The sequence below is a fragment of the Corvus brachyrhynchos genome, unplaced genomic scaffold (genome assembly GCF_000691975.1).
Source record: "Corvus brachyrhynchos isolate BGI_N302 unplaced genomic scaffold, ASM69197v1 scaffold258, whole genome shotgun sequence".
NCBI classification, from domain to species: domain Eukaryota; kingdom Metazoa; phylum Chordata; class Aves; order Passeriformes; family Corvidae; genus Corvus; species Corvus brachyrhynchos.
This window is the reverse complement of record NW_008240122.1, coordinates 1277803-1290170: the sequence shown is the minus strand read 5'-3', so window position 1 is coordinate 1290170 and position 12368 is coordinate 1277803. Positions and strand designations below refer to the sequence as shown.

General features: G+C 42.3%; 1 protein-coding gene across 7 annotated transcripts in view; it reads right to left on the bottom strand.

The window, feature by feature from the left end:
• Window positions 1-12368, bottom strand: part of PKDCC (protein kinase domain containing, cytoplasmic) — a 119358-nt gene that overhangs the window by 7923 nt on the left and 99067 nt on the right. For all 7 annotated transcript variants that reach the window (XM_017744889.1, XM_017744886.1, XM_017744887.1 and 4 more), the window contains 3 exons: window positions 9443-9714; window positions 5609-5688; window positions 4669-4776 (listed from right to left, as the gene is read on the bottom strand). In XM_017744889.1, coding sequence (XP_017600378.1) covers window positions 4669-4776; window positions 5609-5688; window positions 9443-9714 — 460 coding nt within the window. The remainder of the gene's footprint in view (window positions 1-4668; window positions 4777-5608; window positions 5689-9442; window positions 9715-12368) is intronic.

Here is a 12368-nt window from a genome sequence, read left to right as displayed (position 1 = left end):
GCAGTAGAGCCATATTTAAATCGGTATGCAGGCTGTCACCAAAACACAAATAAATAACGAGAGGAACGACATGTTCCCTTACATTTTATTCCTGTTAACATGACACAGCTGGAGCATTTTTCCTGCCTCATGCCCCACATCCCAGGGAGCTGCTCCATACCCACAGCCACCTCTGTGGCACACACCAATTTACTGAAGGCAACAAGCCCAAAATCGTCCTACAGACACTTAAACATTGCATGTGGTCCGCTCAGTCATAAAAACAATGATGCTGATGATGGACAAGCCAGAAGTTGCCTACAGTCACGTGTTGGGGCATTTAAGCCTGAAGACAGAAGCCCACAGGATTTATAAAAGACACTCAGTGACCTCTTTAGTGTTCTGGAAGGGAACTGAGGACCTCAGCAGAAAGTATTTTCCTGTGCACTGCCAAATTGGACAGGAAGAAGTTTAGCAATAGCAGAACACATTGCTCAGGGAACAGAACAAATGGTTTGCAGGGTGGTGGAGATAGGAGTGAGCAACAACCGCCTGGTTGTGGTCCCTGCGCAGCTGCACAGACCCACTGCGCTGCCAGTGCCACACGGGTGCAAAGGAACCTGCTCCTGTATTCCTGCGTGCTGGGATTGCCTGGCTCCTGATGCGAGAGCCCTCCAAGCAAGGCAGGGTACAAAGGGAGACTTTCTGCCCTGTGCACCTCTCCCCCTGAGGGCTCTGGGAAAGGGACACCAAAGGCACATGTATAAAAATAATTTTTAAAAATATAAGATTAGTAAGATTTATTATAATATATTAAGATAGAGCAGGAATCTGGGCTGCAGTTTGTTCCTGATTTCAATAATCCTTGGGTGGATTTACAATTTCCTAAGCAGGTTGCTATAGTGACCCTGCAGAATATTTTTTTCAAAACATTGTTGTACTGTAAATATTTACATACAGCATAATCCTGCCAAATTGTCTTGAGACAAAGGAAAACACAACGTGTCTTTGCTTTATGTCCAGCCTTCCAGCTTTTTTAGCTTTGAGAATGTGCTTTCAGCTAACAACAGCAGCTAATTACAGCTTTCTGTGGGCTTGCACACCCCCAGACCTAATAATGGGTCATCTATTAGCTTTAATGAATAACAAAGCTATCCGATTTACGAGTGTTAGCTGATTTCACGCATTTCTGAGTGAATTCTGAGTTAACTGAAGGGCTGGGGCTTAGCTCAAGGGCCAGATACTCGGTACAAATCACTGTCACTTGATTAAAGTAATAAAAATGTTGATACTGGGGCATGACTTTACTGATGAACATCAGTAGGTTTTTTATAGTCTCCTTAATCTGGATAATTAATGGAATGATTTAATCATTTTTAAATAACATATGTCAGAAGAAATACATGGTTCCTGTTTTAATTCACATTCTTCTGGGTTCCAGCAAGAGAGGCCAACAGCCAATAGAATATAAAGTATTTGTTCCTGGTGTTGTTTTAAACGCTGCAATGTTCCCATATCAACATGAACAGCAGTGTGATTTATGATTGCAGAACACATACACAGCTATCGAATGTCTCCCACGCCTCTACTCTAGGATACTAAACCAAAGTCCAGAGCATAATATAATTTACAGCACTATAAAATCTTTACAACTGAAGCACAGTGAAAGCTTAATATCCAAGACCTTCTGTAATATGACTATGTCATCTTGTTAAACTTTATTTATGGGAACACTAGGGCTGACAAGAACTTTCTTCGTGTCACTTCCCCCCTGCTTATCAATATCACCTTTCTCACTTCGTGGTGTTCATAGGAGGAGGTCTTCCTTTCAAAAACATAAGTTCACATAGATAACACACTGTTTCCTGAATGCTAATGTTTTAGTTATGGCCTTACATGACTTGCTCAAGACCATGATCTCGTCTTTCCTAGTATGAATTTACAATGCTCTATCCAAGATAGTGCATAATTCCAAGCATTTAAGACCTAAGACAAATTCTGAAGCACCATTACCTGAACCTTCTGTAGTTTATTTTCAAAACCAAACTGAAAAAAACTTTACACTTCTTGGATCTGAATTTTCCTCCTGCTCTTTTAGGATTTCAAAACAGATCGTGCACCAGAAAGGACTTATTTTGTCACAAACCTTTAGATGCCAGGGGACTGGCATCACAAATTCTTGTAATTTCTACTATTTGTAAGAGCAAAAGTCCCAGGAGTGAATCACCTTGTGAGATTTCTATCTTCTGGAGCAAAATGGATAAAAACTTGTGCCATCTTGGCACACATTGGGATATGAATGCAAAGCTGGTTAACTCCAATCTGGCCTGAGAACCAAATGATCATCTCTAATTTTATCTCAACTTCGCACTGGATGAAAAACACCCTTGTTGAACTTTTTCTATGTTGAAGAGCAACAGAGAAAACATTTTATAAAATCACACAATCTTAAAAATATTTTTTTGTCCAAACAGGACCAAAGCAGAACCTCAACTGACAGCTTGGGAAAATATCACAGTTGTTCCTTTCCATCCCTGTCTACCAAGACTTATACAAAATATTCAATCTGCTCAGCTGTTCAGCCTTGGTTTCGGTGGTCAGGATGCCACCTCAGCTGTAACATCCTGCCAGTGGAAGAGGCTGATTGCCTGGACACCACTCCCTTCCAGGACACCTGTCACCCTCTCCTGCAACTTCACTGTAGCACAGGAGAATTCCTCGTACCATTATCTCTGAATAAATTCTAATTAGTAATTTCTAATTCTGTTATTAGATTGGATTGAAAAATACTAAAAATTAATTCCAGCATGGTATTAATATCAAGTATCAGTCACATACCAGTTGAGGAAAGATTATGGTTGGAGTTAAAATGATACAAGTGGGTATGTAGGCATGTAGTATGTAGCATGATATGACTTCGTATCTGTCTGGCAAGGAAAGGGAGTCTTAAAAGAGAAAGAAATTACAACACCTTTTCTGTTTGGTTAAAGTAGGCTTAGAACAAACAAGAAACAGGCCTGCACATCTTAAAGGCATGGCAGCTAAGTCTGAGAACACATGTCATCTAAGTGTAATTTCCAGTAAGATACCCAGTTCCTCAGGCTTGCCCCTGGTTTAGAATGTTTTCCTATCAAGGAACTCAGTATTACACTCATGGTATTTAATGCACATTATCCAATATGCTACACAAAGCATCTACAGATTTTCAACATCTTTGGTCACACTGTAAAGTGCCTAAGCCCATGAACAGTGCCCTGCAAATAAAAAAGGCTCCTTGCAGAGCAGGGTATTACTAACCATGAACATGGGCAGTGGATTCTGTGTTATATTATCTCGGAGTCTACACAATTAAATGAACACAAAGATGTGTAATTATTACAGTAGCTAAATATACACAGAGCTCTGCTCCATATCAGTGGAAACCTGCACTGTTATATTGACTACTGCTGTCCAAGGCTTCTCTCCTTGAGAGTCTTTATAAACATGACAGACCTCTAAAATTCAAAAACTTCACCTCGTCCTGATCTGGAATCAACCAGCATCATGGAGCAACCTCAGATCTCCTGGCACTTCTTCAACAAAGGACATGTTTGTACTATTGATTGTACTGCTGAAAATAATTTTGCTGTGTTGACAGGTATCACTCAGCACAGATTGTGATGAAAAGCTGAAAATTAGAAAGTTAAATGAACACCTGCAACAATTTTCCTGCCAATTCTACAACAAAATAAATATTGAATTATTCTGATAAGTGGGTCAAATTCATCCCTGGTATCATGGCTCTTTGAGGTTAACAGAGCTACAACCAGAATGAATTTGGCTCCTGTGTCTCTTTCACTGAGCAAATGCTTCACCGAACTTTTCAAACCCCCTGTGCCAACATTCATCTTCATTTAGAACCCATCTTTCCCTCTTTACTGAGCTTTTGCAGCAAAGCTATAATTTTCCTATCAACTTGCAGTCAATTATGTTGACAGTTTGACATGAACATTGTACATACATAAAAATAATTTGCAAAAGAGCTTTTACAATTGTTGGACTTAACAGTCATTTCCAGCACACATAATATTCTTTGACGCGTACAATTCCACAGCTATCCTTACAGGAAGAGCATGCACCACTTCATACCACAGCTTGAATAGCATACAGACACATTATGAAAAAGATACTATTATTCAGCCTTGTTTTCACCCTGTCCCTTTCTCTATTTTTTGTTCCATTGCTAGCAGAAGCTGAGGGACATACTATTTTCCCCTTGCAAAGGAAGTAAAAATTTTATTCTTCCAATCTACAAGTGCTTATGTTACAAGAAATCCCTTTAAGTCCCAGGAAACCCATGGAGGTTTACAGTCTCATGACTGGATTCTCCCCAGTACATGTTCAGGCAGGTTCTGATACTACAACAGCAGTGTGTGGATGTGATGAAACACATTTTCCATCAGTCTGTCATGGAGAACTCCCTTTGGATTTCCTTATTCCTATTACAGCCTGCTCACACTTATGGATGTCCAGCTACATCACTTAATGAGGAGGGTTACAGGAGGCTCCCAGGAAGCAAAAAGCAGATAAAATACTATCACATGCACGATTTCAAGGACCACTGAGCCTTATTTTCTGCACATTTGCCCTTGCAAACCTCAAAACAATGACAAAGTCTCGGATTTTAAGTTTCAAGAAAGACAACTTTACCAGCTTTCGGCATCCGGGTTGTGTTCTGCAGGTACTCCCCACTCTTATACAGGCTCAAAACTCTCTCCAGCTGAGCAGCTGTCTCATCTATTCCCCAGTGAAGTTCTCCTTTAAAAGTAGAGCAAAAGAATGACTTAGATGAGGAGCATCCTGCACAGGGCAAAACGAGGTTTCATTTGAACGAAGCCCTGAGCATGGGAGCCCCGTGGTGCCCTGCTCCGTGGCAGGGTTGTGACATGGGCAGGAAATCCCTGAGTTCCTATAAGTCCAGTTTCACACCTGACATGACCCAGGCATTCCAGAGGCTGGCTTGTCCAGCTGGTAGCCCCAGGCCTGCAGGCAGAAAACACTGAGGAGAACTCCCCACAAGGGATCAAGGTCAGCCAATACAGGGAACTCCAAAGCTTTGCTTGCTCATTAGCTATAGCCCAGAATCAATCATTTCCCCCTTGGATGCACACTGGGGCAAGGCACTGAAAAACCCTCAAATCAGTTTTACAGCCACCTACTCTTGTCTCAAAGGCACTACCCTGGTAATCAGTAAAGATCTATGGAAATGTCATTTGTGCCTCTGGCTTCTCTGCCACTGGTATCATTGATAATGAGAAATTATCCTGGGTTTTACCATAAAAATTTCCCTTTTCAGGGACAGAAGTTCTTCCAGACCCCCCAAGAAATTGTGTTCTGATGCAGTTCACCTCAGTGCTGAGGTGTCAGGATGAAACAAATACCTCTATGAAGCCTAGATAAAATCTAAAATTGGGATTTTTCTGGTGTATGAGCCCATTCTTGCCTTCTTGATACGGGAGCAATTTTATCCTGGATAGAAAAACAATCTGGTTCTATTGCAGTGAGCACAAGAGCTGCACCCTCCCCTCCCAAACATGACAGTTACACTAAAAAAGCAAATACTTGGCATTGCCATGTTTATTGTGATTACCTGTTGCATTGACTATCTTATCCAGTAATGGTCTCAGTGAGGATGGAGCACTGTGTGGAAGAAGATAGGTAAAAAAAAACCTGCAATAGAAAAGTAACCAATATTGAATTTTTTTTTTTTCCAAGAGTTTACAAATGTCTGGTAACTCCTGAACATCATAAGGAATAAAATTCCTATTGCTTATATGCCACTGACCTATTCAGGAAATATAATGGTATTCTATACTCAAATAAATACATAGCTGAGACTATTCACACAGCTGTCTGGCATACCCAGACCACGCTGCTACATACAAGGCTGCCTTGTACCTACACGTAAACGTTCCATTAATACAGCAATTTGCTGTGAAGCCCCATGGATTGTGACTATTTGCAAAGCTGTCTGTACTTCAACAAACTAAAAGGATGCCATCAACCCTGTAAGTCTTGGGCTTCATTATTTTTCAAACCTTGAAAGTTCATAAATTAAATTTCTGCCCATTTCTAATAAATGAAATCACTATTTTCTTTATTATGCTTTTCTTAGACTTTCAAATTAATTGCCAGGAGCAAGCCACCTTCTATTGTTTTAATGGTTCTGGAATAGAGAATGTCCTCTCTGTTCCTATCATTTATCTATATTCAAGTTGCATTCTTGTAGGTATTCATTGATGGATGTAGAGACACAGAATGGGTGAGGTTGGAAAGCACCACTGGAAGTCAGCTAGTCCAGCCTCCCTGCTCAAGCAGGATCCCCTAGAACACTTTACTCAGGATTGTGTCCACACGGCTTCTGAATATCTACAGAGAAGGGGATTCCACAACTCCATTTTAATAAGTTTAATTGCAGAAGAAAAAACAATATGCCATTATCACCTCTTGAAGTACATTTAATTTTCATATTCTTCCTTTAGAGATCTATTACTCTGCTAATACTACTACCTACTGCAACAAACTCAGCATCACAGAAACCTAAGATGGAGATGAGCAGGTCAGGATCTGACAATATAAACAGAACTATTGGACATAAATATTAGCTAATGAAAAGAAGAGGAACACAACTGGGATATTCCCCTGCTTCTCATCTAACTTGCAAAGTAAATAATTTTTCATATACAGAGACCACATTGTCAAATGGAAACCCTAGGGACTCATGCTCAGGAGGGAGACCAGCAGATGCTTTACATAAGTGCAAATTAGAAAATTCAGTTACTGATACCAAAAATTGATCAAAGATGCAGGTATTATTGAGCTAACACTCTACTTACACAGTGAATATTTCTTTGAGAATGTAACTCCCTTCTTCATCCCCAACAAAAATAGTGTTTATGATTTTCCCAAGTGGGATAATCCACAGGTAGGTTTTCTTAAGGATGAGTATGGAACAGACAATATAAATACATACAGAAATCTGAAGAGTACCATAACATTGTAACAAATAATTTGTCTGGTAAATTATACCTCACTGGTTTTGGTTAGAGATTATCCCTAAAGCAGAGTCCAACTGATTGTGAATAGTTCTTTGTAAAAATTCAGTAGCTGTCACTAAGTTTGCTCAATGCTGGCTGGAAGCAAGTCACGGAGGTTATTGTTTTTCCGTAGCTACAGGGCTACAGAAACATATGACTGTTCTACTGCAAACACCCACATGTGAAATCCTGACATGTACAGACACTGGAGTCTGCACAACTTAATTGCAGAACATTTGTTACTCATCGATTCCAGGGCCAGTGGCATCCTCTGTGATCTACGCAACACAGAATGTCAGATCCTTTTACATTCGTTCCTACAAATTGTTTCTTTTTGAGAACTATCTGATCCTAATTTAAGAATTCTCAGTGATGGAGAATTCATCTCAGCCATTGGTTAACAGTTCAAAATATTAGTTATGTTTACTTTCAAAACTGTCCAGTGCTTTGAAAACTGTTCCCCCAAATATTTGGAGGAAAACACAGTGAGACACATTTGTGACAGGATGTAACCACCTGAAAGTCAAGATGGGCCAGTTCTTGTAGAGGTTTCTCCCAAATGTTTTCTCTCCTTTAATTATTTACCTCATAAAGAAACCAGCTAGATAGATTTAAGTATGCTTTCAAGGCTAGGGTGTGCTATGTTTTAAAATTACAAGGGGTCTATGTGCTGTTTGACTTATTGCTGCTTTTGACTTCTATCTAACAGCATCAGAGGGCAACCTCTAAGCCACAGCAACAGAGCGCACCTATGAAAATAACAAATTTAGCAGCCTATCCCTAATGAAGTGAGGATTTCACCTTCCAAGACAAGTGCACAGGGTTTGTTGTAACACCTTAGCATGGGTGGTCACAGCCTCCCACACCATGAATCCACTGTTCAACAGAACCCCACTGTCTCTATGGGATTAAGGCAAAGCAGGGGCTGAGAACACTGGGGCACTGTGCATGAAATAGGCAATACTAAAAACTGTATTAGAAAAAGACCACTTCCTCCAGTGTGACCAGCAACCTGCCACAAGCCCACCATACCACAGACATGTCCCCACTTACGACCGAGACGGATGAGTGCCTATTAAAGGTTTCTTACCCAGAAACAGCAAAACAGTCTTAACCAAAAGCTAGCAAGCTAAGCAAGATCTTTAAGCCAAGCAAATGGAAATGGAAAATCTTGCAGGACACACTAAATACTGCGCCGCACAACTGCAGATGGCTGTCATGTGGCACAGCCCATTTCAGTGTGGTCAGGTAATGTGACACACATGCTGGTGAGCGCTCTGCGACCAAAGCAGAAGGCTCTCTTTGGAGCAGCCTCTCCTCGCTGTGGTCTGGAAGGCAGTGAATGGCATGGTACTTGAAAGGGAAGCCTAAGAAATGAGCACACCATTATGGCACTGCTCTGAGATCTGCATCTTCCTATCTGGATCACCCAAGGCGGGCCGCCTGTCCCAGCAGCACGCATCAGACGGAGTGGCAATGGCAGGATGAGCACGGCACTGAGCATCTGCTACTGGCTCCCTGGAAAGCAGTGATGTGGCTCCCCCAGCATCCCACAAAGCCCTGCGGGGGAGTGATGGCTGCTGGGGGACTGCCAAGACCACAAACACAAAGCCATCACCCAGAGCGACCCAGCTGTAAATCTGGAGACACCTTTAGAATCAAATTTGGAAGATGGCTGCAATAGCTGAACACTTCCTTCAGAATGGCCAACTGGTCCAGCATGGCCCACCAGCCACGTGTCCCCCACTGTGGGCACGGCACTGGGAGCGAGTCCCCCAGCACCTGCTCACACAGACCAGGGGCTGGGTGGGGAGGGTGTAAAGACCACCCCTTGTTTAAAAGGTTTGGGCTTAGACCCAGATTCTCAGCAACTAAGGGTGGTTCTGGCAGCCCCAGGGCTGTTTTCACCCTACCATGGCGGGCTCCAGCAAGGCAGGGAGCATTGAGCCAGAGGGCAAGATATGAACTGAGCTCTAACTCTGCCTCTGAAGCAAGCCCTTTGCTCAGCTGGTGGTGCAAAACACATGATGACCCCTCTTAACTCACACCAAAGTGCTGCTGGAATTGTCTCACCACAGAGCTTGTGGGCCCCCAGCTCCGCAGGTGCTTCTGCTTCACTCCTACGAAAATCTCTACTTGAGTGAAGGATTCAGTGGGCTTCAACCAACACAGAATTAGACTGAGTGGTAAATCACAGTCAGAGTATGCAAAACACTTCAGAAGTTACAGATGCCATGTATTTTCACAAATGAAACAATAATTCATGGCTTCACTTCTCCTGGGTTTTGGCTCTGAGACCGCATGTGCTCATTGATGTGAATAACTATAAAGGATGCTGGAGCTCTAGGCCCACTCTTAATTCTCTACTATTTTATCTGATCACAGACCTGTAGGCATTGTAGAGATTCCTCTTTTCGTTCATGCTCTGACACCGTCCCTCAACCGAGCAGGGCAGGGTGAAGTTCCTCGCAGGGAATTCCATGAAGCAGTCACTGTTACTAGTGCAAGAGCTCTCCTCAATGCTGGCATCATCCAGATCTGTCACCTTCAGCTCCCCATCCACGATCACAAACTGGCGAGGGCGAAAATCCAGTAATGTCACCGAGCCAAGAGGAGAGTGAGCCAAATAATGCAGAAGCCGAACTAAGCTGAGACATATCTGAAACACAAAAACATGGCTACCTCACATTACTTTCTCAGTGCAAAGTATACAACAAATCCACTTTAGCTGAAGATATGTTCATAAATGTATGACTTAATATAAGCATTATAACTTACCCTCAAAACTGAATGTTGCAACCAAGGTATTTTTCACAGGATTAACATAGCTGATTGTAAAATCCTGAGAGACTTGAAATAACAGTAAGTTTCTTTACAAGTGCTTTCCCACACTACTCTTGAAGCAGGGCTCATTGTTGCTATTCTTACTTTTAACAGAAATAAAAGCATTAACTTTTAATAACACATTACACACAGGCGTTGACCACACAGTCTGATCCTGCTCTTTTACAAACTCCAGGTCTGGAAATTTTGGCTGGACCGCCCTGCACCCATGCCTGGAGCTCCAACTGCAGACAGTGTCTATATTGCCTCTGTACTGATCCTGTCTCTTGACTGTTTTTATAATTTTTTTTCCATTGTTTCCTCTGAAGTTTTCCCTTTTCCAGGGCAGAAGGAAGCAAATTCCCAGGAAGAAGAGCTCCCCAGGTCCTCTGTAACTCTTCACCATGCCTCAAGGTAAGTGCATTTGTCTGTCTGCCTTAGTGGGTCTGCCTTGGTGGATCCTCATGCACCACTTTGGGCCTGAGGTGGGAGCTCTGTGCTGATGTTTCACTTTTCCACTGGAAGTTAGAAACTTGAGTAACTCTTACTAGACAGCAACCCAGATGAACACTGAATTCAGCCCCCTTACCAAAGTCCTGTTTTCAATTTATGCATTCCTTCAGAGTCCACTATGTAACCTATTAATCCAAATGTAGCAGTAATGCGAACACAGTTAAATACTGGAATTTTTATTTTATATATTAAATAAATGACAGGTCTTGTTCAGTTTAGCAGGCTTTTTACTGTTTATATATAATCTTTGTTTTCTATTAAAATACAATGTTAAAGGCATGTGCATTGAAGTAGTCAAATCCAAATTCAATCTTGGGGCATAAACAATACACTCAAGGGTGCACCTCAAGGCATACTTGACAAGAAAGCTGAGCATAGCTGAAGTTATCCTTCACAGACCCTCCACTTGTGAGACATTAGAACCGTCTCATGCTTCTACATAATCCTTCTCCTGGTTGACAAGAATATTTTTCTCCTAGTTACAGGATACCATAGTTCACATGGAGATGTTTGTAGGTGGTGATAGGCCTGGTTATGGGATGCTAAACTTTACCACCCTTACCTCCCCTCAAAGGACATAGAACGCATGTGTGTGTTATCCCACAATATACAGTAGAGAAAAAGCACATCCAGCCCAAGCTAGCCTCTAATATAGGTATCTTCAAATGCCAACAAACCCAGAATTTAGCTTGAACAAACCCACAGGTTGTCATCCAGAATTATTGTCTTTTCTTAAATGCCAAAAAGCCCCTGCTCCTGCACCGGCAACCTCTGTGAGCAGCCCCAACAGCCTCTGCCCTGCAGGCCTGCTGCAGGCTGGGACTGCAAATACCCCCTTACAACAAGCTTTAAGCACACAGATAAAGGCTTTGCTCTGTGTCACACACCTCTGGCTTACTCAGCTTACTGCTGAGTCCCTCCACACAAGGAAATTATCATTTGTAGGAATAACCCCATGGATTTATGCAGTCATTTTCAGGACTGGATCACAAACAAGTCTCACATATCAAGAAGACACAATTTTATTTCCTTGCTTTCTGTGTTAGTTGCATCCTAGACAAACTAATGAGCATGACATTATTTAAGGCTTCATTACAGTGATCACAGGAATGTTTCACCTGTAATTCTAACTCTGTGAACCAGCTCAGCATCTTCATCTAAATCTCCTTTATCTCCCTTTGCAACTGCTCGCTCAGAAACATCCACACTGGAAGGGAACTTCTCTGTTCATTACCCATAATCTAACATATCTCTTGGTCATTCATTTTGTACATAATTGCTGTCACAGTACATTATTTGCATTCCCTGGATGAGATGAGCTAAAGGCAGGTGGTCCTGTGTTTTGGGAACCCTGCTGAGTACCTCCACTGCTTATCAAGACTGCACTTCTTTCAGGAAAAGGGAGCTAAAGCTTAGTGCAGGTAACACACTTGCTGCAGCTGTATGAGTAAAATAAACTCTGTCAGAGAACATTCCTGGGCACAGAAACTTAATCCCACTTGCACACTGGCTAGCATGGTCTCTGGCCGGGTCTGACCAGGACCGAGGCTGTTCTCCCACACCGTCCCCAGGCACAGTTCTGTCCCCAGGCACAATCCCAAAGGCAGCATGGCCTGGGGACTGTTTCCAACAGGAATCCTGCTTGCAGCCTTCAGCAACAGCACAGCCCTGGGCTGCACCTTGCTCTTTCGACTCAGAGCTCACTCAGGCGCACTTTTAATTTTCTGGCACAGATGTAGTCAAGCAATCCAAAGTGTTTCAGATGGAAACTGCTGCTGCCTTTCAACGTCCTAGGGACCTAACCTCAGACAACAACACATCCCCATATACACCAAGTGAGACAGCACTGTCTTGATCAAAGCATTGATGCAGTCTGGCTTCATTCTGGACAAATTAAGTGTGACCTTCGTGCTCCTGGTAAACTGCCAGTGCGGTGGACAAACTGGGTTTGAGATTTGTGTACATTTGTTTCACTCT